This window comes from Sinohyriopsis cumingii, unplaced genomic scaffold (genome assembly GCF_028554795.1).
Source record: "Sinohyriopsis cumingii isolate HCF-2022 unplaced genomic scaffold, ASM2855479v2 utg000624l, whole genome shotgun sequence".
Lineage (NCBI taxonomy): Eukaryota > Metazoa > Mollusca > Bivalvia > Unionida > Unionidae > Sinohyriopsis > Sinohyriopsis cumingii.
The window spans coordinates 2,496,513-2,522,964 of NW_028315919.1; the positions used below are offsets into that span (position 1 = coordinate 2,496,513).

At 34.4% G+C, this 26,452-nt stretch overlaps 1 protein-coding gene across 2 annotated transcripts in view; it reads right to left on the bottom strand.

Annotated features, from left to right (window-relative positions):
- LOC149773607 (E3 ubiquitin-protein ligase rnf213-alpha-like) overlaps nt 1-26,452 on the bottom strand; it is a 371,427-nt gene that overhangs the window by 299,105 nt on the left and 45,870 nt on the right. For both annotated transcript variants that reach the window (XM_089946359.1, XM_089946358.1), the window contains exons 10-14: nt 20,255-20,468; nt 15,865-15,932; nt 9,167-9,449; nt 4,944-5,048; nt 3,012-3,119 (exon numbers count right to left, since the gene is read on the bottom strand). In XM_089946359.1, the coding sequence (XP_089802485.1) occupies nt 3,012-3,119; nt 4,944-5,048; nt 9,167-9,449; nt 15,865-15,932; nt 20,255-20,468 (778 nt within the window). The remainder of the gene's footprint in view (nt 1-3,011; nt 3,120-4,943; nt 5,049-9,166; nt 9,450-15,864; nt 15,933-20,254; nt 20,469-26,452) is intronic.

Sequence of the window (26,452 nt, forward strand, 5' to 3'; positions counted from 1 at the left end):
AAGCCCCTATTGAAATGATTTCATTGCATGTTCCTGCAGGAGACATACTCTGTTTAAGAGGAATTGTTGGGCTGAAATATTATTCTAGCAAAGACATGAAGCTAGGTTTGAAATGATCAGTATTAGATAAAGTGGCCATATGGGTTGAGTACCGAGTAGAATCCCATTTAATGGAACAAGAAAAGGTTGTGTCATAATATGTAATGGTCATTTGTGATCCCCATCAGATGACTGAGTTCAGTCTTGATGAAACAGAGCCATTGTTTCTTTCTTGTGGCATGGTTCGTAGCACTTATCTGTAACCATCATTCCTTGTATTCATGCAAGGGACTGACTAATGCTGATGCTCATACCAGAAATAAAACATGACAGAGAAACTTGTAGCCATTCAGCACTGGAGGGTGATGACATTAAATGGAAAACGATATGTTATGGTATGTCTCCACCAACATGATGTCTTTTGCCTTTGTGAGGGTCTGTGTACAAATGTGGGGATGGAATATATGATATTAGATCACTGGAGTCAATCGTATACTCACTATGAAAACAAAGTCATATGGACTACGTTCTTTTGCATACCAAGGCCCAGCAACGTGGAATGAATTGCCCACTGAACTTAGACACAAAGACACAGTGATCACATTCAAGAGGACTCTCAAAACTCACTTATTTCGACTGCAAGAACAAGCTTAAAGACCTAATAATGTTTCCTACCTGAAATATTCTCAGCATGTTTTTTATTTTTAAATGTTTTTCTAATTTCATGGTGTTTGTTTTTGTAATAATATTATTATATGTTTTTTATCTTATAGGTGTGGTCTAATGTTGTAAAGCACTTAGAGCTTCTAAAGATTAGGCACTATACAAAGTCCTCATTATTATTATTATTTAAAAGCTAGATTGGGTTTGGTGTTGACCACGAGCAATCTATATCTGATGGCATTGATAAAAACTGGGGTGGAAGGATCCTCTTCTCTCTGACTTTATCCACAATGATTCTCAAGAACTGTGGATTTGAACTTGTATTGGATCTGCAGGACTGTTCCCTGAGAAGAACCATATTATCTTGGTAATGTGGCACAACTGGCCATGCAGCTAACTGGGTGTATTGTGGCACTATATCAAATACTGAAAAAGCCCATGATTCCACATTATAGGCAGGATCTTAAGTTTTGACCTGGTGATATCTGATACAGATGGTAGAGTCTGATCACAAACGAAAAGGGCCGTAAACTTGTCAAATTCCTTATGCTGGAGTGGATTATAGGAGAGGCAAGCTACAAAACTGGTACCTACTCACACTGTGCAAGAAAGCATCTGAGGTGCTTAATGATTTTATGTTGCTTTTATTTAAACATGAAGCCTATTTTGGCAGGGTGTGGCATCTTTTCCAGTATTCCGCTGTAACCATGAACTATTGAAAATATATTTTTCAAGACAAATATTGATGACATTCAAAATATATCATGGGGATAATTATTGTAATATGAATCCCATCCTGCTTCACCACTCACATGGCTGTTATGCTCTCCATGTTGGCCACTCGACCCAACTGTGACCCTACTTGGTGGGCAGATTAATGTTTAGCTAAAACGCTTCAGCCTGGGATTTTCAAATTTTTAAATTTTCCACCATGGAAACCATCTCTGCGGAAAGATTAGCACCATTTTCATTTAGGAAAAACTATACACCATCATAAGACTTTCTGTGATAATTCAGGAGACTTAGTAACAAGTTTTTCAATAAGTTCACAGTAGCAGCCATATTTGAGCTCAGATCAGCACCAATTTCGTTTAGGAAGAACTATGTATCATAATTAGCCTTCTGGTAAACCACAGTATTGATATGGCTTTCCACTTAGGAGTAGCAATAACAATTTCCAAGATGGCAGCCATTGTGGTCATGCTGGCTGTTAGACTGGCACCATTTAAATTCAGCAAATACTGACATTATAATTCTTCTGCTGCAAACCCTGCAGTGATCTGACATGTAGGAGGAGTAGTGATAATATTTTAATAATGCCTGCTGTAGCAGACATACTGGATATCAGATCTGCACAATTTATACATGAAATCAACTAGACACCATTATGTGTCTTCTGTGAAAAGCTTAATGATGATATGATTTTTTATTCAGCTGTGGTAGCAATAACAAGATTTTCAAGATGGCTGCTGTAGTGGCCAAATTGGAGGCACCATTTTCAATGAGGACAAACCAGACAATGTAAGAAGCCTTCTGGTGAAAATTCCATACTAATATGACTTTTGGTACTTTTGGTTCAAGATGAGCAGCAGTAACAAAATTTTCGACTTGGCTGCCATATAGAATATATTGGACATCAGATCCACATAAACTCTGTTTAGAACCAACTTGAAATTATAACAAGTCATTCAGCAAAGACCCCATGTTCATTTGGCAATCAATTAAGGAGTTGCAATAACAATATTTCCAAAACAGCTGCTGTTGTGGCCATACTGGATATTTGAGTAGCACCATTTTCATTTAGGACCAACAATACCTTGGGATGAATGTGTGTGAGAAGTTTTATGGCAATCCTCTAAGTATTCTAGGAAGATTAGCAAAAACAAACTTGTGCTAATAGACAGATTGATCTTGGATGATGGACAACATACCAACCCATATCCTCCTCTGGTATCTGACTGGTAGCATCACACATAATATTTATTATCAATATATATTTTTAGTGCTCTTTAAATTGTTTACATGAACTGATGCACTCTTCTAATAATAAGTATGAAAAATGAACACAATATATAGACAGTGGAATTTCAACAATGAAAACTGGCCTGATTTTTTTTTACCTCCAGTCTCTAGCAGCCACATTTTGTTGGCTGCAGCCATGGTCTCTCAAAATGGGTCTTATTATAGCTACCTGGCACCTGGCACACTTAACCATGAGGTAAATTAAAATGAGGTATACAATATTTGCATGAAATGTAGAAAGATCACTGAGCATATTTTGGTGAATAGAAGTCTAAATATAGTCTTACCTTAAAAGCAAGCTGGCTCAAACAATTCTGCACACATGGGTGAAACATTTCCACTTTTCTGCAGTAAAGATCAATCAAGAGATTTGTGCTATATGTGTCCTGCAGCATCTGAAAATGAAGAAGCAAAAGAAATCATTTTAAAAATAACTAGGCATCAGAGACATATGTAACTCTGCAATTAAACAATATCTCTCTCTCTCTCTCTCACACACACACACACACACACACATATCTGTTTTGTGAATTACCTGAAACATACAGGTGATGAAAGAACTGTAAACTGGCCAAAATAATTATTTTCTGGAAACCCTCCAACACTAACAAAAATTAAGAACACACAAATGTATATAACAGTATCTTCTGTCTGAATTTTTTCAGACATTTACAAAACAAAGAGAGAAATAATGAACAAATTTACTGTACATCTTCACTAAGCACTGATATAATTTAAACAAGGCTCAAGCGGGCCTGGTATTGCTGACCTAGGCAGTTGGCATATGTCTGCTCACCTAGGCAGTTGGCAGATGTCAGTTTTGTTTTTCTTAGTATTAACAGCACTTTTAAAAATATATTGGCAATATCATACCTTGGAAATGACAGTCAAGTGCCTTTACACAGAGTCAGCAAATCTAGGCTGGCCTGGATGGGTATCAAACATACAACCCTTGGATTACAAGTCAGACACTACCAATTGAGGTAATGCTGATCAGCCTGGACTAACAACCAAATTTCTCAAGATTATTTCAGCCTTATGGTTTCTTTGCTCACAGTAATCAATTTTGGAATTGTTTAAAGATATTGGATCACTATTGTTTTAATAATACAAAAAAATACAAAACATACATTAAAATTGTTTGTAAGTAATGACACTGAATATATGAACTGAAATAAAACAATATGTAATATATGAGATGACTTATAAACAACTGTTTCTGGAAAAATTAAAAGTTTTGTCGATCTTAAGTAATGGCATCCAATATTTATGATGGATCTGCACCACATTAAATTTAAAAGAGCTTCCAGATGCTGTCAAATTTGGTCAAAATATATTGAGCGGTTTCTGAAAAGTTGTTTGTATGTTTTTGTTGTTTTTGTTTTGGGTTTAATGCCATTTTTCAGCTATAGACAGGCTATATATGGCAGCCAATATAACTCATAGACGAAAACCCCAAGAAGAACCAGTGACCCACAAAAACCTACTGGTAAGCATTTTCACATTCCTACATTAGCCATGTCTGAGACTTGAACCCATGTGGAAATTGGTGAGATGGCAGTGATCATTAAAGGCGAGTGCTTTAGACTACTCGATCACCTGGGGTCCCTAAATGTTTTTCTTTTTTAGGAACACTAGCCATATTGTAGATCAGCATCCTTGAACAAACTTTAAAAACCATTATGCAAGGATTCTTCTATCAAATTTGATCAATTTCAGTTGCAGCTTGGCATTGTTTGAGCAATCCAAAAGACAATCGTGCCAAGATGTTTTCTATCAAATATGGTCCAAGTTCATTAAACAGTTTTAGAGAGAAAAGTAATCCAGTAAATTATGGACAATCAGATAATACAAACATGAAAAATTCATAGCATTGTTTTATGTTTCCATTTAAATGTTGTATTTTTATTATCTTTCAAGATCTTTTCATTAAAAAAACTGCATGATCTTTGAAAAAGTTTACTGTATTTAAATTCTGAAAACATTGTAATTTTACTAAGGGAACACTTTCTAGTGTTGAGCCTCTCTATGTCCATATATATATATATATATATATATATATATATATATATATATATATATATATATATATATATATATATATATATATATATGTATGTATGTATGTATGTATGTATGTATATATATATATATATATATATATATATATATATATATATATATATATATATATATATGTATATATGCATGCAATGTACCTCTCCTCTAAGAATCTGATTAAGATCTTTCTCTGCATCTGAATTCCAGTTTTCTTTCACAGCTTCGGACTGGAGATCATTGGGTGCAAAAATATTGTCCCAGCACTATACAAAATAATAAGAATGTGATCAATCACAATAAAATTTAAACATACGAGGTTATCAAAAGAGATAAAATCCAAAGATAAGAAAGTTATCAATGGCAACAAAATCCAAAGATAAGGAGGTTATCAATAGCAATAAAATCTAGATATAAGGAGGTTATCAATAGCAATAAAATCTAGACATAAAGAGGTTATCAATAGCAATAAAATCTAGACATAAAGAGGTTATCAATAGCAATAAAATCTACAAGAAGGAGGTTATCAACAGCAATAAAATCTAAAGATATGGATGTCATCAATGGCAATAAAATCTAAACACAAGGAGGTTATCAACAGCAATAAAATCTAAAGACAAGGAGGTTATCAATAGCAATAAAATCTAAAAGAAGGAGGTTATCAACAGCAATAAAATCTAAAGACAAGGATGTCATCAACAGCAATAAAATCTAAAGACAAGGAGGTTATCAAAAGCAATAAAATCTAAAGACAAGGAGATTATCAATGGCAATAAAATCTAAAAGAAGTTTATCAACAGCAATAAAATCTTAGACAAGGATGTCATCAATGGCAATAAAATCTAAAGTCAAGGAGGTTATCAATAGCAATATAATCTAAAGATAAGGATGTCAGCAATGGCAATAAAATCTAAACCAAGAAACAAGAGTATTATGAATTGTACATTTCATAGTTGTCTATATATGCCCCTAGAAGAGTTCTGCTGACTGTGGTGATTAATGAGTCTCAATGAAGACTTTTGTCAAGGTGTGTGGTTTTCAATTCAATTTAATGTGCAGAAACATTATTTTCATATTAGTCTTATAAAGATAGTAACCTTTTTGTTTCAACTTTTGATCCCAAAATCAACAAGTTTCTTCATTACCCAACATTTAAGACATCCATAAACTTTGGTGAAAGTATAAGGTCAAGAATTGAACATTTTTTTACATAAACCACATTTCTTCTTTCAATCAGTGACCTTGATCTTTGACTTTTTGCCCCAAAAATCGAAAGGCTTCTTTATTACCCCAAGTGTAAGCCATCCACAAAGTTTAGTCCATGTCTTTGATGTAGCAATCTTATTATACAGTGGAACCCCGCTATAACGCGATGATCGGGGTCCATAAAATCGGATCGCGTTAAAAGCGGGGTCACGTTAATGCGGGGTTTCACAATATTTAACTTTTTTTCCAAGAACATATACGTGTATACATGTACAATGATCAAAAGTCGGCTTATCATCAGATGAATATTAACTGGAATGCATTAATTAAGATATATTCAAAATAATCGATGGCTAATATATGGCTAATATATTTATAGGTTATTACTGTGCATTAAAAACATTTACTAATTTTTATTTGTTTGAACGATAATACAGATTGACAGATTGACCGATAATACCAGACTATCGCTATATCATGAAAAGTGTATCAACACCGTATGCTACCGTGCCGTCGTGGCATGCAGTTCATCCATAATGGATGTAATTTAACTGAAAATCGTACAGATTTAAAATATTCAATAATTTTGTAATAGTCTGAATTCGTCGTGTAAAATATAGGATGAACAAAATATTGAAACCATTTACTTGCCGTCTGATATCGTACGGTCATTGCATGCAGCTATTCCCGGGTCTACATACGGTGTCTGTACAAATTTCATACCGCTAAAATTTTATCATATGCGACAACTGCAAGAATAATTAACAATCAACGCATGATTTCAGCGTGCAAATAACTTTTATTTCAGATTTTGTGAACATCAAAAGAAACATGTGAAAACTGCTAAATTAATCGTTGCGCAAAGTGCAAAGTCAGTGTGGTTCCAAATTTAAATTTCATCATTTCTTGAAAAATATATCCAATGACGTTTGCTTCTTTGCCGCGAACTTACTCGCCTTAAATTTGGAATCATCTCCATTGATACGGCGATCAAATTTCTCTGCTTGGGCTTTCAGAATTGGGCCAGAAATTGGAACACCTTCTGAGCGAGCTTGTACAAACCATTGGTACAAAGCTGAATCTAGGACATTGTCATTAGCTAACTTAACCCTTTTACGCTGTAAACCAGTTTCCTCTTCAAGAATGTTGGGTAGACTACAGAGCTTTCCTTCATCTGTTTTCCACCCTCGCAAAGTGGACTCGCTGATTCCTAGATCTCTGGCAAGCTGAGTTTGTTGTTTGCCCTTCTTTAGTTGATCTAGGGCATACAGTTTCTCTTTAGCAGAAAACGACTTGCGTTTTTGAACTTGCTTTTCCATAACAGTAAAATATTTTTTTATATAAGCAAACAACGTACACAGATAAAGCTCGATAACTAAGTAATGAAGGCCTGCAATGGTTACGAATCACTTTTTATATAAAACAAAATTAAGCTGAACGGATGTACAATTTCATACCCTTTTAATTCACAGATAATAAAGTGGATATTATTTACTTTCAACTGTTTGTTGTTTGATCACACCGCCAAGCACAGCATACATGTTGGCGGCTTTCGTCCTTTGATGTTTATTAAATTGTGCGACTCTTGTATCAACCACAGCTTTGTCTGCTGCTTGGCTGTGATTGCAGTTAAGTAAGAAGCCCATGTCGGCTATTGTTTGAGCAACGACTGTATACAGATTTCATGGAAGACAATCACAAAGACGATTTACTGACTTTACTCATGGATCCGTAATAAGTAACACTTCCGATAATGTTTACTTCGGCTTAACAATTCAAAAACCTAATTAAACCAGTTTTCTCTTCTAGAGTAGAATACGGAGCTTCACCACAACCTGTTCAAATTGATAAATTTCAGAAGCCAAGCGTTGTACACACTATTTCTCGTACGTTATATATATCGTATTATTTTAGAATTCATACAGGATCACTTCTCCAAAATCACTTAAAGAACCTGGATAAATTGTTAAGTTCCGATCGTTTATTATTAAAAGTCATACGCGAATTCTTCCACCAAATTATAATAAACGTTTTACACACTATTTCTCGTACGTTAAACAAATATTTTCACGGTCCGATAAAAATACACATAAATGAATTTCAAATTTCAGGAACCATGCCACGATCATATTATTTTAAAAGTCACAACTAATCTCATGCCCAAAATGAAGTTAATTTCTTGTTTTGTTTTTTTTTACTTTTCTCCAAATTTTTTTTCTCCATGTGTGAATGAATATACGAAATTTCAGGAGCCATGCTACGACCGCGTTATATCCGAATTCGCGTTATGGCGGGGCGCGTTATAGCGGGGTTCCACTGTACATAAATCATATTTCTTCTTTCACTAACAGTTACCTTGACTTTTTAACTTTTGAACCCCAAGTCAACAAGCTGGTTCCTTACCCCATACATGCAATCTATTCAATAGTTTGGTCAAGGTCAGTTCTGCAGAACTTAATATTACTGCTCAGAAACAATTTTTCTTCTTTCATTCAGGGACCCAAAATTAACAAGCTTCTTCACTGCCCCAGGTCCAAGCTATTCACAACATGTAGTTCAGATATGTTAGTGGAAGTAAAATTTACGTTGTTGTGTGGAAACCAATTTACTTTTATAGACCACAGTAACCCTGACCTATGCCTTTTTCCTCTTAACACTGAAATCAATTGGGTTCATTATTATCCTAACTACAAGCTATCCATAAAAGTTTGGTAACTGCAGATGGTCCTGAACTCAAGTTATTGTGCAGAAACCAAATTTGTAACAGGCTGGGCAGACATATCATAAGAAAACACAACATGTCTTATGGTAGGCATATCAAAGCCATGTAAATGTCATTTATAACAAAATGAAAGTCCTGAGAGAAGAAAAACGTGGGCAAGAATATTTCATTCATATGAATGTTTTACAAGTAGTCATATTCAGTACCTTGGTCAAAAATATTAGAAAACTAATTCTGCTATCTTTATACTCAAGAAAAACTAAGAAAACACAAAAAATACCACATATTTAATGTAGTGTCCAAAAACCTGTGAAAAAAGAAACATTTACAGTCTAACTTAAGTTCACAACTTTAAATGAATACAAAGTACCAGAATTTTAACGAAATCATTTTGACCACCAATAGAATCTTTTACCTTCAATACCCAAATTCACATTAAAAATCACTCATACCTACCTTTAGATAGTTTTCCAGATAAGTCTTCCAGTATTTGAGGTAATATCCATGCCACTTTCTTACATCACCATACAACCCTTTAAGAATATTTAGGTGTTCAGACTGTTTCCGAGTGTTTGGTGTATCTGAGCTCAGATTCTTTTGCATTACATCATATGTAGAAAAAGCATGAAGAAGGATCTGCACTGCACCAGCTACCAGAAAATGCACACCGGATCCAAGGGTCTCATTAAGCAGAGATACAGCAACTTTGTAGAACATCCTGGGTTGAATCAGGCCTGATCTTGAAATTTGTGCAGAAAAAAAGTAATCAGGTATCTAACATTCAAAGGCTGGGGGAGTGCACATTATAATTTACAATTATAATTTAGGTTAGGTGACAGTTTGTATATCAAGGTTGTAAACAAACTCTTGATGCTGTTTTATTATCAGTTTTTGGGAATCTATGATCATGGTTTATAGCTGTGATCAGTTATAATATGAGGAAATTATTTTGTTTTAATTATTCATTGAATTACAAAGTACTCATTGTTTTTTTTCTTCATTCAAAGACACTCTGGATTATATTATGATACATCAAGACCATAGGTACATGAGCATATTCAAGACTATTGGTATCAGGGATCGTCCTGGGCTTCGCCAATGTTGCAAATTGCGATTTTTTTTTCCTTATTGGCGACAAAAATATCCCATCTGGCGATTTTTTGGCGACATACTTTTTGGTTATTTAATTTGTACATACAATCATGGATTTGGACTGGATAAATTAAAAGGGAGAACGAAAGGAAGCCACAAACTTGACTAAGCAATGCATTGGAATCAATCTGTTACACAAACGATCCTTTGTTCGTATTGACAACCCCATCTTTACAGTGCATTGTTATGTCATAATCTGCTTATGCCGACATCTGGGCTGAGTGCTGTATGCTGCGATACAGTCAATCATGCTACTGCACTATACCTACAACTGACTGACTTCTGAAGACGCGAACAGAACAGATACAATTAATTGTATGGCTAATCCTTCTGTGTTTTTTTTTTTTTTTTTTTTTTTTTACATATACCAATACAATAATTTTGCTGAACCTTCATAGAAAACTGATAACCTTTGAAGTACCGACTACTGTGTATAAATACAAAGCAAATGGAAAAAAATCTCAATCACAATTATATCTGTCGCCAGTGCAGCATTTTACTCATTGATCTTTTCCTTTTGCCATCAATTCCGTGTTACGGCTGCAGAGATTTAAACTCCGCAACAAGAAATAGCAACAACAAAAAAAACAACGATTTTGCATAATTAATAATAATTATTTATTTCTCAAAATACAGGCGTGAAAGAATCCCTAAATTGGGTGTGCATTTATGCTTATATATACGGTCCAATATTGCCAGGTGTTGACTCCTGTAAGTTTCATTCGTGGGAATGGTGATCCTATTTTGCTTGTCGAGAAAATTTACACAGCATTCAGTGATCATTCTTGGGATTTAGGAAGCAATTCGCTACAAGCTTTGTGAAGCTAGCCATAAGGGGGGGGGGCTGCTGAGAGACTACTGGTGTCACCAGTCAGCACTGTAGACTGTAAACGTGGATTCAGTAAGATGAACCTCATAAAAACTGACATCAGCAATAAGCTCTGCATCTCATCTCTCAAGAATTTAATGAGAATCAGCATGTACAGATGTGAAAAATTAGACTCTGAAACTGCATTCAACAAGTAGGCAGCATTAAAATCGCGACGGATCTTCATGTAACACTTTGTAACATTTTGTTAATGCTTGTTGTAATTAAAGTATTAACTAACCCATCTTTTGTAATTTTCATTGCCTGTTACATTAATAGACTAAATTAACACTTGGAAAAATGTATACTACTTGTTTTGGCGACACTTTTTGAAAATTGGCGACAAATTATTGGGGTTGGCGATTTTTTTGGCGACAGCTTTTTAAAAGCCAGGACCATCCCTGGGTATATTAGCATACTGGAACTTATTCGAAACATTCTATAATTTTGGACTTGTAATAGAACTTTTAGGACTATTTGGGATTTATTTCACAATACTGTAAGTTCCTCTTAAATTTTTACTTGCATTCTAGGGAAATAAATTGTCTGTTAAAGTTTGTTGGTTTTGTTTCTTTCTGTCACATAGTTAAAGACCATAGAGTTGTAACAACATAAAGCTGAAATCCACCAAAGCTTTGTGAACTTATCCTATTGAAACAAAAAGTTTTTGCAGAGCTCAAATCAGATCTATAAAGCCTATTATAGCCATATTTACTCACGTATAAGCCCATTTGCATATAAGCCACCCCCCCAAACTGAATAGGTAAAAATATTAAAAAGTGCATGACCCATGTATAAGTCGACCCATAAGTTCTAGACTACATCACAAGATGCACAAAGTGAGTTCTAAATACATTTATTTAGGCATATCACATTACTAAAATAAATATTATCTTCAAACTTAACAAAAATGAAAGTAAGAAAGCTAATTTATATGTTGAAATAAAAACAATTTATCTTCAAAATACGTCTTAAATGAAATAATAAAATACTCATACTAAAATCATGATTATAAAAGTGACATCACTTTTAGAATCCTTCAAAATCTGGCTCAGTATTGGAATTGCCGAACAGTTCATAAAACTCTGCTTCTGTTATGGGTGTGCTGTCATCATATACATCATTGTCATTAGGGACATTCAATAGTGTGTTGTTCTGCTTCCCATTCTCGTCATTGTCTGATTCAAATATGGTAACATCCTCAGTTCCATCTATGGCATTGCTGATGCAGTGCTTTCAAAATGATCTGGCAATCATTTCCAATGGAACTGAATTTCATGCATCTTTGATCCACTTGGTGACCAAGTTGATGTCTAGCCTTGTGAAATTCCTGCCATTTGTCATCTTCACAGTGCTTGAACAAACCCATTCGGACCAAATCTTTTGTAACCTGTCCATAAAACAGGTTGTTAAGGCAGATATCAAGAGGATGTTAAAACTCCTGGTATCACAGCTAATGTAGTTTTCATTTTCTTTCCAGTCCTTTTGGCTTTGTCTGTCTTGTGTGCTCGAAACATGTCCGAGACAAGCATGGAAGTTTTCTGAAGAAGTGCACCTGTTCCAGACTTTCTCCAACCATTCAATCATTCTACTTTCGTCCATCCATCCCTTTTCATGTGCATGAACAATGACACCAGCAGGAACTTTCATGCTTTTCGTCAGCGTCTTCCTTTTAAAAATGATGACAGGAGGCAACTTTCATCCATCAGCTAAACAGGCCAAAACAACCGTGAAATGGGTTTTTTCATGGCCGATTGTTTTTATCAGAATAGTTTTCTTACCAACAACATTGATTGCTTTATTGCTTGGTAAGTCAAAGGTCAGAGGCGTCTCATCCATATTTCCAATTTGTGATAGTTCGAATGAGCACTCCTTTCTGCATTTAATGATCAACTTTTGAAATGATTCAACTTTTTCTTCCAAGTCTTTTGGTAGCATTGTGCCTGAGGCAGAAACCATGCCGGTACATAAAGTGAGAACACCAACCGGCTGATGCAACAAATTTTGAATCTGCCAACTTATATTTATCATTTTTCGCCATCTGCATAGCACGTAGATGAATTGCAGTTCATGTGACAATGTATCCATTTTGTCGAAGTTCACTTACAAAATCACTGAGTTCTTTCTCCAATTCAGGGAAAGAGGCAATCCCAGTCCGACGAGCCTTCTTGGATTTTGGCATTTCTTCTAATGCTGCTTTGCTTTTCCACCATTCCCGTACTTGCTTCTCATTCACATGAATTCATGTGCTGCAGCACGGTTGTTATTTTCTTATGCATATTCAATAACTTTAAGTTTGAATGCTGCATCATAAGCGGAATGCTTTCTTTTACTTCCAACACTATTCATTTTATCTGATTGAATATAAACTTCTGGAAATATTAAACTGAAATAATTTTTTATAGTGGTAGTATCCTATTTATACCTTATCCTGTAACTTTTACCACTGGTGGCTGGTTATCATTCTGTATTGAATAATTATTTATCTTTTTTTTTTAATAGGGGTTTTTAAACTACCAGTAACATGATTCAGTGGACCAAAATATGATTGGTTTTCAGCATGGACATTGTTCAAGTATTGTGACAGTTATAACTTTGTGCAGAAACCGTGTCCACTACTGTATCTCATTAAACAATACATCTGAGAGTCTGGATATATTAATAAAGTCATTGACATTGTGCAACAAAACAAACCCATTATTCCTGAGGCATACTGGTAGTTACTGCACAATACTCTACTGCTAACAAACCACTTTGCTTTACAAACTAAACAACAGTAGATGTTAAACTGTGGCTGCCTTTTACTTCTAAAATACCTGTCAAAGAAATCCTGCAAATTGTATTTTTTACAATTAATCACACTGACTATATTGCTACTTGCCTGTTATTTACCCTTCCTAAGCATGCATGCAAAAAAAACCTATGGAGCCTCTCGCCATGATTGCTTCAAGACTGTCGTACATGTACTTCTACCAAAATGTCTGTGTCATAAATACCTTCAGTATCTTAATTCTTAAATCTTTTTATTTAGTTTCTTTTCACATTAACAATGAAGTAAGCTAGTGTGCATTTGTATGGTGCCATAGAGTTTAATGATTACTGATTAGTTGAGGGTTAAATACTTGACTGAGATTACTAATATGGTGGTTCTTTTGGAAAATACATGTACCACCGAGGCTCAAATAACATGTATAGCTGCATTTTCTCGTAAATGGACATCCATCAAATAGATGTCAGGTACGGTAAAACATGTTTTTCATTCATTATCCTACCTGTTAAGCGAGATAAAAAACTTGTTTCACTTCACAACAGCACATATCATATGAGCCTGTGGCATGATTAGGCATGTGATCTTATCTTCGGCGATCAACAGTAACAAAAAATACCAGTAATCAAGAAAAAGAGCATTAAAATTTTCCAACATAGACCTTTCCCCCACAGATAAGCTGATCTCCCCCCCCTCTTCCAGGCTTTATTTTTTTCCTAAATTATTTGGCTTATATGAGAGTATATACGGTACGTGTTCATTCTTTTTATCCATTAACTTGACATCGTCAGAATCATGAAGTATTTTTACATAATGCACAGCATGTATGTCTGAAAACAGTATAATGTATCAGTAACTACTTTGTAAACAAACAATGTTCACTTATTTAGTATACACTTTAGCTTTTGGTTTGTTGGATTTGTTTTTGGATGAACTAAACATTCTGTTTCATCCATTTGAAGGTAGAGATGATAAAGTTACTGTTGTGGACAGTTCACTTATTCACAATGTTACAACAATTATGAGACATGCAGTATTTGAAAATACCATTCTGATCATTTAAACAGTTATTTGGGAGAAATGTTTATAACTTTTAAGAAATAGAATGGTTCAGACTATAACCTGTGCTCTCTAGCGTCTATAAAAATAGCACAGAAAAGCATACTGAGGCCAAAGGCAATCACACATCTATCAGGTACATATCATTTTAGAAGTCACTCAAGAAAAAAATGCAGCCGAAGGTTTTGGTAGAAAACTAAGTGCATGTCTCAATGCCAATAGACCAAGATGATGAAAAAATATTATTTCTGCTGGCTAAATGGACCATCACACAACAGTTGCTTTGGAATTTTCCCCATTTATTTTTATACAGTTTTAGGCGAGTGATAGAAAACATATGTATGATACAGGTCATAGCTGGGGTACCTCCACTAAAAAGTATGAAGTGACAGAGCATAAACGTCTTCTTTAGCTGGCGATAAGAATGGTAATAAACATATTTACATTGATGCATTATGAATTTCCTCAAAATGTACTTTCTCAGTTAAATCTGCAAATCAGAGCGCCATGATCCATACCTTGAAAACCTGATACACACCAAAGTTGTAATGTAATTTCGACTATATTTCCAGCTGAAATCATATTCTCGTTACTGCACTGAAGTGACCCAATAAATTCTGTCCATCATAAAAAGAAATCAGAAATTGTTTAAAAACTAATGTCAAGTGAGTTACAAAGTTCAAAGGTCACTGGCTGGTACTATGTGCACATCAATATTGTTACTGTGTACAGATGAATCTACAGTTGTGTATTTTTGTGTACTCTTTTAAATATACAGCATAAATTCAATTACTTTGTTTTTGGTAGTGTATTTATTATTAAGCCTTAGGTAGGAAAATGAAATGAGTAAATAATAAAAGGGTTACTGTATTTGTATGAAAAAATATTAACTTGTTTTTGTGTGTGAATAAAACTGCATTCCCATGGTCTTTTACTCAGCAAAAAATCTTGTTCATATTTAAATATGGAATGCTGGAAATTGATCTCACTCAAGATCTCATCAAGGTAAAGCTGCCTCACAATTTTATTTTCAATTTAACTATAGTTGGGAAAGTTATTCTTTAGAAACCAAAGACCAGAGAACATGCAACCATGAGTGCTGCTACATCATGACAAATTTAAGGTCTTGCCAGTATAAATATGCATACCTAATTTGTTTGAAATTCAAATATCCATTGTAAAAGCTATCATCTGAAAACCAAACTGGACATAGATGGACAGACAGATGGACATACTAATAGACATGATTATAATGAGGCGCCAGTGACTTCTCTGAGAAGGGATCTACAGAAAATTTAAAATAAATACCTCTCATCTGGTTTTTGAACTGCTGCTTTGCACACATCTCTCAAGGCAATTATGGCAGCACCAATAATCTATGCATAGAAAATAAAAATGTTCTTACTTAAAACCCCAATGCTGCTGTTTATAATAAATTTCACCATTCTTCCAATCTAACAAAAGGTTGGAAGGATGGAAATAATGTTAAAAAAGCTATCTGACATAAACCGTTCTTTGAAATAATGAAGATGTTAGGTTTAAATGACATTCAAATATTCAAATATTCAGCTTGGAATTAAAAAATGCCACCCTGAAGTCGCTCATAAATGCATTCTTTTTGGGAGTGCTCTAAAAGTAGTGATGTGATACATTCAACAAATTCCATTAGTCCCTAATTTATAATAACAACAGTGATTTGTTAGGGATTGAAGAGAGACATGACCGCCTTTTAAAGGAGATTTGTGAAGAAAATGTGTGCATTAGATAAAAATAAGACTCGGGTGAATATTGGTGATCAGCTGTGGTACTATGATGCGTGAACCTGGGCAGAAGATAATCCAACACACTCTGGTGTTCACTTCTTATGTTTACAATAGTGTTGTCATCAAATTGTGTGTTCTCGTTTTCAAATGACATCAGTTTACCAACAGATGTCACCAATTAACATCTGATTAATTCTTACACCTGTGAAAAATGGTAGGGTTTTTTCAGTTTGAGGAAGAAATTACATGGCTCATAATGCGATGAAATGTTGATGTTATTTGGTTTTAATGGAACCCAATAATGTTTAGGACCAGTAATTTTCAAGATCCAACATTATTCAGATGATTTGGCATAAATGACGTTTTGCACATAATGGCAGCAATGGGGCTTTACGATGGTATTGATTGAAAAATAAACAATGTTTACATGAAACTTAGAGTTATTACAGTAGCCATAGACCTATCAGGTGAAAAACACAGTATCATTTTCTGTTTTAGAAAACTAGGTTTGAAAATGGTTAACCTCGATTTGTCTGTGGATGAATTAAACAAGCTGTTTAATCCATTTTAAAATAGAGATGATAAGTCAATGATATGAACGAGTTCACCAGGTCACAAACGAAACTTTAAACAAGCAAACAAATGAACTGCGATGAAGTGTCAAAAATACTGCTCTGATCATTTAAACAGTATTTAGAAGTAATGTTCGTAACTTTTTGCAAATAGAATGGTTCAGACTATGAACAGTGCTCTCTAGGGTCTATAACAATTGCATAGAAAAGCATACTGAGCCCAAGGGCTATCAAATATCGATCAGACATGTACCATTTTACAAGTCAGTGAAAATACTAAAGTCAAGAAAATAATGGAACTGAAGATTTTGGTAGAAAACTAGAAGCCTCAGAGTCAATAAGCCAAGATAACAAAGAAGTCTCATTTCCACTAGCTGTTACACAGTAGCTGCTTTGGAGATTTCCCTGTCTAAGATTTTATAATACAATGTTTGAATTTAGAGTAGCGATAGAAGCCAGACAGGTTATGTACTTTGCTGGGGTCCCTCCAACATAAAGCATGTAACTGACAAGGCAAAAACATGTCTTTTTTAGCTGGCAATAAGAATAGCAATAAAATATACTTAAACTTTTGCATCCTGAATTGCCTCAAAATGTACTTTCTACAAATCTGAATTACATGTCAAGGGTTCCAAAAATACACCCACAAAATTTTACTGTGATTTCCAACAGAAATGTTGTAACTTCCAATAGAAATCATGCTCTCCTTATTGCACTCAAATTTAAATGAATGTGATATTTCATGTCTTTTGATAATATAAATTAAAAGAATGAATATTTTTTGCACATTATGATTCCAAACAAACAAGACATCAGTCCTTCTCCACTCTATGCATTGAAACATCAAAAAGTGTTACCAGCTTTGGATCACATTAACTGGCAACAAGTCACACACCATTCACATGATATCAGCTTTGGATCACATTAACTGGCAACAAGTCACACACCATTCACATGATATCAGCTTTGGATCACATTAACTGGCAACAAGTCACACACCATTCACACAATATCAGCTTTGGATCACATTAAGTGGCAACAAGTCACACACCATTCACACAATATCAGCTTTGGATCACATTAAGTGGCAACAAGTCACACACCATTCACATGATATCAGCTTTGGATCACATTAACTGGCAACAAGTCACACACCATTCACACAATATCAGCTTTGGATCACATTAACTGGCAACAAGTAACACCATTCACACGATAACAGATACTTGTAAAGAAACAGATGAGAAGATCATACAGTTTTACAACAGTAGGATATCTTTCTTCAAGCATCCTGCTCTTTGACTACTGAGTTAGCACTTCTCTGATAGCTGAGAGAGTGGAACTCAATTTCAACACAAATGTTTATATATATATATATATATATATATATATATATATATATATATATATATATATATATATATATGAAAGATATTTGTTTCAACCATTTTGTTGTCACTGGTTTTGTTTTAACACCTAATCACTAACTGTTATTAAAATAAAATTTGTCTGTATAGAGGTCTATAAGAAAATTGACAAAAATGTTAATTTAATTACAGTGAGCTTATTTACTTGTGTGCAAATGGATACAGGCATCTAATTTGATTGAGGACTCTGTAATTATGCTAAGTCTTATCAATGAATAACATTTCTAATCAACCTAATTTATGTAATAGGAATTATGCCTGTTTCTTGAAAAGAATGTAAGTGAATGACAATACAATCTTTTATATAAATATTTACAATGTCACTCAATATATCTTTACTTTCAAAATGACAAATTGACAAAATTCAGTACCAGCTAGTAACTTTTTTATCCAGAATACAAATTCTGATGCCCACAAATTTAAATAACAAACATTATAACTCTTAGTTTATTAATAAAATGTATAATGCCTTAGTAAGTAAGTGTGAATGCTACAAAAATAAGTAGTACATGACTGTGTATTTAAGCCTGAATGTTAATAAAATATATGATGCCTTAGTACGCAAGTGTGAATGCTAAAAAAGTAAATAGTACTTGATTCTGCACTTAAGCCTGAATGCTAATAAAATATATGGTGCCTCAGTATTTAAGTTTGAATGTTAATAAATTATACAGTGCCTCTGTATTTAAGTGTGAATGTTAATAAATTATACAGTGTCTCTGTATTTAAGTGTGAATGTTAATAAATTATACAGTGTCTCTGTATTTAAGTGTGAATGTTAATAAATTATACAGTGCCTCTGTATTTAAGTGTGAATGTTAATAAATTATACAGTGTCTCTGTATTTAAGTGTGAATGTTAATAAATTATACAGTGTCTCTGTATTTAAGTGTGAATGTTAATAAATTATACAGTGCCTCTGTATTTAAGTGTGAATGTTAATAAATTATACAGTGTCTCTGTATTTAAGTGTGAATGTTAATAAATTATACAGTGCCTCTGTATTTAAGTGTGAATGTTAATAAATTATACAGTGCCTCTGTATTTAAGTGTGAATGTTAATAAATTATACAGTGCCTCTGTATTTAAGTGTGAATGTTAATAAATTATACAGTGCCTCAGTATTTAAGTGTGAATGTTAATAAATTATACAGTGCCTCAGTATTTAAGTGTGAATGTTAATAAATTATGTGGTGCCTCAGTATTCAAGTGTGAATGTTAATAAATTATGTGGTGCCACAGTATTTAGGTGTGAATGTTAATAAATTATGTGGTGCCACATTATTTAGGTGTGAATGTTAATAAATTATACAGTGCCTCAGTATTTAAGTGTGAATGTTAATAAATTATACAGTGCCTCAGTATTTAAGTGTGAATGTTAATAAATTATATGGTGCCTCAGTATTTAAGTGTGAATCCTAATAAAATATATGGTGCCTCAGTATTTATTTAAGTGTGAATGCTAATAAAATATATGGTGCCTCAGTATGCATTTAACTGTGAATGCTAATAAAAGATGTGGTGCCTTGGTATGCATTTAAGTGTGAATGTTAATAAATTATGTGGTGCCACAGTATTTAGGTGTGAATGTTAATAAATTATACAGTGCCTCAGTATTTAAGTGTGAATGCTAATAAATTATATGGTGTCTCAGTATTTAAGTGTGAATCCTAATAAAATATATGGTGCCTCAGTATTTATTTAAGTGTGAATGCTAATAAAATATATGATGCCTCAGTATTTATTTAAGTGTGAATGCTAATAAAATATATGATGCCTCAGTATGCATTTAAGTGTGAATGCTAATAAAATATATGGTGCCTCAGTATGCATTTAAGTGTGAATGCTAATAAAAGATGTGGTGCCTTGGTATGCATTTAAGTGTGAATGTTAATAAATTATATGGTGCATCAGTATGTAAGTGTAGATGAATAACCTCTTCTTCTTTTGAAGGAATGGTACTTGTCACTCTTGCTCGGGTAGTTCTCACATAAAAAGTCAGGGTGGCAGCACAAACTTCATAGGGTATCATTCCTGTTTTAACTGCATCTCCCACTGCCTCCAATTTCAACATGGCCATGAAGGTACGGGGAAGAAGGTAGTCCATCTCAAACAAAGGCTGCAGGGTGATGACTACCTGCTCCAATTTCCTACAGGAATAAAATCATTCATATTCATAATCATGCAATCATACAAATTGACAAGCTAGAAATGTGTAAATACCAATGTATCAAACTGTCCTAAACATAAAACATAAATTGAGGTACATAAGGACAGGCCTTCATGCGTAACACTATATATCAGTTCCATATTAATAGCAAGAGTGAAAATGAGGCCCAGCTGGACCTGTGATCACTCACCTGGCTAATATAACTTAACAGTTGATAATTTCAGTAAACAGGCTTGTGTAAGATGGCAATGTTTTGCATACTACAATAGACACTCATTATTCAGTCAGGGTGACCAAAAGAACACTTCGGATAACAAAAGGTATCGAAAAACTGAAGTCATGAAGATGCAAGTGTATATCAAGTTGAAAACATTTCTTTTCCAACATACTGCTGTTTATTTTAGTATACATGAAATGTTGTACTACTTGGCAATCTCAGCTTAGCTGTTTGGACTCAGAACTACTTTGAGGAAGGCACTGTATTTGGTTTCTATACATTTCAGGTATTTAATCCACTTTGTACATCTTTTTCATCAAACCTACTTTACATAAAATTGCTGCCATTAACTGAATTAATAACATAGGTATCAAATGGCATGTCATCTAGTGGATTAGCAACAAACAATTAACATAACCCAGATTTCAATTAGTCAGCACTCACAGTTTGGACGGAAATGTTTCACAATTCAAGAAATCCAAGACGTCACTCATGACGGTTTCATACTTCAAATAATACTTCACAACTTAAAATAGAATTAGAGAATTTTGGACTGCTAAATTACTTTACTTAAGTGGGTATACTCGAAATAAATGATATTTGGATAATGGACATATAAAAGTAATAAACGAAGAACAAATTTAGCTGGGGCCAGAGAAATAGGGCATTTAGATAATAGGAGTTGGAATAGAGTCTGCTATATTTCCCAACATTATAACATATTCATTTATCAAACTTACTATAATCTGATAAAAATTATCACCAAAGACTAAAAGTACGGAAAATATATATATCGTCTCTTGCTCATAATGGAATATATCCAAAATCAGGATGATAATGACCTATTTGACAAGTTATGTCAAACTTAGATGAGAAATACCATAAGGAATGTAAGTTTTACAACACTGTAAAAGTTGGAACACTATTAATTATTGTTTCATGCTTTGCAAGTTTGGACATGAAATCATTTTTGGGACATGATAACTTTATTTTCCAAGCCAATCAGAATATCATATAAATTTATCATTCAAGTTTATCAGATGTAAATGGACTAGTCTCATCATTTAATAAATAGGACTGTTATAAATTAGGTTTATATAAATTATTTGAGAAATCAATAAGGCTATAAAAATTGTATCAACTATTTCAATGTTGCACCTAGGAACCCAATGGCAGGGACACTGTGTCCCTCACCATCCAAATTAAGGAACATACATTTTAAAGGATTGAGGGAAATTATAGTACATAAGGCATTAGTGCTTAAAAGATACAATAATCTTACTTGCTTTGACAGTTTTGCTACCAAAACTTTGTCATTTGCACTGAACTATCAAATTTTATTTGGACATTGACATTACTGTAGTAAATAATTTATCATGTTCTCAAAAACATTGACATCTTTGAATATATGGAATTTTCTGTTCAAGATCTTGCTCTCGTATTACTTAAGTGTTCACTATTTATCTACCAACGTTTAATACAATAAATACCTACATTTTCTAAATTAATTTTCTTTTTAAATTGATAAATTATCAGATGACAAATTGTACATTTCCATTAATTTAGTTTCTTTGGCCGTTAATTAAACTTTAAAATAAATTACATCTTTCCTAATGTAGATATGACTTTAAGCTAAAAAATATGTAACAATACTGACTGTACATTGCACCTCAAATGACTACCACAAACCCCATGAATGTTGTCATTGCCAGATGCATTGTTTAAAGATAGATATTCGTTGTCATCATACAGTTTTTATCCTATTTAGTGACTTTGGCCATGTTAGCACCCACATAAACATGGAAGGCCATCCACCAGAGAAATGTTGTAGACATATTTTTCAATCTACTCCTGAAAAAAAGGTAAATGGGATTGGGAAGAACAGTCAAGATTGGGGAGGGGGGGTAACATACAGTAGGACAAAAATTTGTGGATATCCTGCAATCTCATGCTAAGATGCAACAGTGGCTATTTTCTTATAACTATTTAAAATATGTATAATTTTAACACTGACAAGCTGTAAGAAATAAACAATAAGTTTTCCTTTTATGCATTTCTTCTAGTTTTCTTTGTCACTTTAGAAACTATTATAATAATATTTTTGCCAGTTATGACTTACCAGTAATTATGTTTTCTGCCTTACATACCCTATAAAACCAAATACAACAATAAAAATAACTCCTGGGTATCATTTATCACTCACAGCAAGTGTCCTTATCATGGCATAACTGCATATATAATAGAAAAGAGGAGTAAAACAAATTTTTCCAGGATGCCACATCCCCAGTCCAATAAAGATACAAAATCTTAATATTGCTTTTTGTAGCAATAATTTTCTCAAGTTTCAAAACCCCTCTATAATGCTGTGATTGGATGTCAGAAAAATTGCATATTATGTTAATAAGAGTTTGTACATGGGTTAACAATCAGAACTTATGTGATTATGTTCAACTTCAGTCAGGTATGAATGTGATTTGGTTATTAATTTGTTCGCTGTTTATCATTCTTTTCACTTCAGAAATACAATGTCACTGACTCCATAAGATTGTTGTAAAATTGACTATGCTCTATGTGCAACACTGTATATATTCTGAGAATTGTTGTCCTAAGTTGAGATTGAGCCACTATGACACATATGGTTCATAATCTTGTGTTACTTTCATAATTATGATATTATAGATCAGTTGGTTGTAGAAAAGAAATTTCTAGTAAAACATTTCTTCACGAATAAAACCTAATGAGAACTACTACTACCTCAACCTCACAAATCCAGCCCTCCCCGATAAAACTTTTAACTAAAAAGAAGCTAAAAGTTATATCTGCCTACATTAGTGACAGTCAAGCAGAGTGATCTTCTCTTGGTAAAGGGATTGGTGCCAGATCCCAAGAATATCTCAGTTACTACTTAAGTAGAAGGCATGCTCTCTATATGGATGAAACTGTTGGAAGGCTGGGGGTGGATGTGTATTATGATTAGGTAAGTATTTATCAAGAAACATTTTACTAAAAAATTTGTTTTTTCTTTAAATATTTTACCCAGTCATAATAACTTAGGGGAATAGGTAAAAGGTGGTGGGAGGTACTTCCTCTTGCCCCAGTGATGTTATCTCCAGTCCCCTAAGGTTTTGTTAGACCGCTTCTAGGTAACCCAACTGTAGAAATCTCCATCTGTTGAGGAGAGTCTTCCAAAGCGGAAATTTTTTCCCTTCAATAAATCAAGCAAAGTCAAAAAAGCCACATCTAATGATTCAAGCTATCAAACAACCTGGAAAGGTGATCTGTTGTGCCACAGTTATAGGTCCCACAAGATCAAGTTGAGCTCTTTGGAATGAAAGCTCTCAGAGAAAAAAACTGGAGAATGTGGATTCTAATCTCAATCCCATAGAATGGATAATGTCAATTAGAAAACAGTTCTGGTCATTGGATATACTAGTGGCAACTGCTCTAACCCTGTGAGCCGAAATGAATAACAAATTCACTGAGCTGGAGTTATTTACTGATCCACAGAGCAAATCATCCACTTAATCCAAGACAAAAGTGTCTGTGCTGTTATATCATCTTGTCCCTATTTTAGAGGTGAAAATAAGCATGATCTACCTCAACACAACGGCTCTGTTATTTTAAGATACCACTTCAAAGCTGATACTGGATCTGGTGGTCTTGATCTGAAATGCCCAAAGGAACCTCTATTTGGCAATGAAAGAGGGTACCATCATAAGTGAAACTGACCCGTCTTGTTGGAATTGCATGAAAGTTGGGTCAACTGATAAGGCATGTATCTCAATGATTCTTTCTGCCATCATTAATGCAAATGAGGAATCAGGTCTTTGTAGGAAAGGTGAGTCAACGATCCCACTGTAAGTGGGGGCAGATTTTTAAAAATTCTTTAACAATGTTATGAAAGGATTATTCACTTCTGCAGTCTTCGCAATCACACAATCAGAAGTCACACTGGTAATCCTAATGGATGTGCCATATTCCAGTCAAGGGATATATTTTCTCCATTTTTCATTAAAGTTAGATCCATGGTTACTTTTCGTGTTCTGCTTCTTTCATTTTCTTCACTATGATTCTTAGTGCATGATGTTTTAATCTAGAAAATCACTTTCAAGTGCAACAAGCATTGAGGTTAAACATCTAGATGACATCTTGATGAGCTCGATGGAAATCACATGAGAGCTCGCAAGATCAGGGGAAGCTACTCTATCATAACTTTGTCTATGCTAGACTGGTTCCTTGTTTTGTATGTTCCCTGCATTGCACTCTGCTATACGAATAGAGGAGCGCAACACGGGGAGCAAACAAAGTGGGGAACCAGACAATGCCTATGCCCGAAGTATATATGATGCCATCCCTCGTCCAATGCATTGGATATTAAATAAATCCTGATTGCATTATGTGAATCCTTTGCGTAAAAAAAACACTCAGCAACAAAATGTGTTCATCAACTTTTCCAGCATGCGTCCCTGACGTACAAACGTGTGTAAAGGGAAACACTGGTAGTATGGATGTCTCAACTGGAATAAAGTACTCTGGTGTGAACCACTGAGATTATATTCCATTGCCTTCCTACAATGACTTGGTTTGTCCTATATTCCCTATTTTAGTAGAGTAATCAGGGTGAAGAGACACTCAGATACATTCGGTTCTTGTATCATGTTCAGAATCAAGGACATTAAGATGTGTATACACTGGACCATTCCAATGTAAAGGAAGCAGCAATTAGCCAGGCCTTTGGACCCTGGATTCTTGAGACAAAGATTGTGACTGTTGGCATTCCACCTTGTGACTATGAACCAAGGGATGAAAAGGCCATTCCATTTGTACAAGTTCCTGCTTGCAGAAAAATGAGTTTGCCAATACATTAACAGGCCTAGGATATATCAAACTGAAGCCTGGATTGTTTTTGAGGACACCACTTTAGAAAATCCCAAACAAGAAAACAAAGGTGCAAATACTTGTTCCATTTTGCTGTTTGAGATCAGTCACCACAGTGGAGATTTTGGGGAGAATGAGAACTAGATTCCCACGTAGAGTTGCCAGCCACCAATGACAGATTTAAAAAAGTGACATCCATTTTGATGATGTGCACATATCAATAATGATCCTGAGAGGGTCATGCACCTATATCTGTCTGTAAAGATAGGAGACTTGCTCCCTCCTGAAAGTCTTACAGCTGCATTCACATCCGTAATAATCATGATTGATTATTCCGTGGTGGAAGGATATAATCTGTGTTCCACATACTGAGGATCCCCAAAAATTGGATACAAGGCTGATCCCATGGTCATGATGTTGCAAGGTACCACAAATTAAGACCAAAGTGCCTAAGTGATGCAACCTTGAATGGTTGCCGATTGCGAGAGCTGGTCCAATCATCAAGGTCCAGTTTCCACTAGGACCACATATTCATTGTTATGAAAGCCCAATTAAATGACCAAGGATTAAGACATCCACTGTGTAATGAACAAAACTTGACTCATCATCATTATCATTGGCGACTCAGTCTCGAAAGACCATGCAAATAGCGCCCTTGGGGTGTCGTCTGTCTCTGTTGGCATTGTCTGCTGTGGCTGTGCAGGCCTATACGTGAGTGACAGTCCCTATTGCAGTTGGTGCAGACATACTGGGAAGTCTGCGTTACTGTGGTTGCTGATGCGTTCTTCTTTATCTTACATTTCTCTGCCACCAACTGGCCTCTCCTCGCATCAGCGACTGATATGCCATTGTTTACCGTCAGTCTCCAG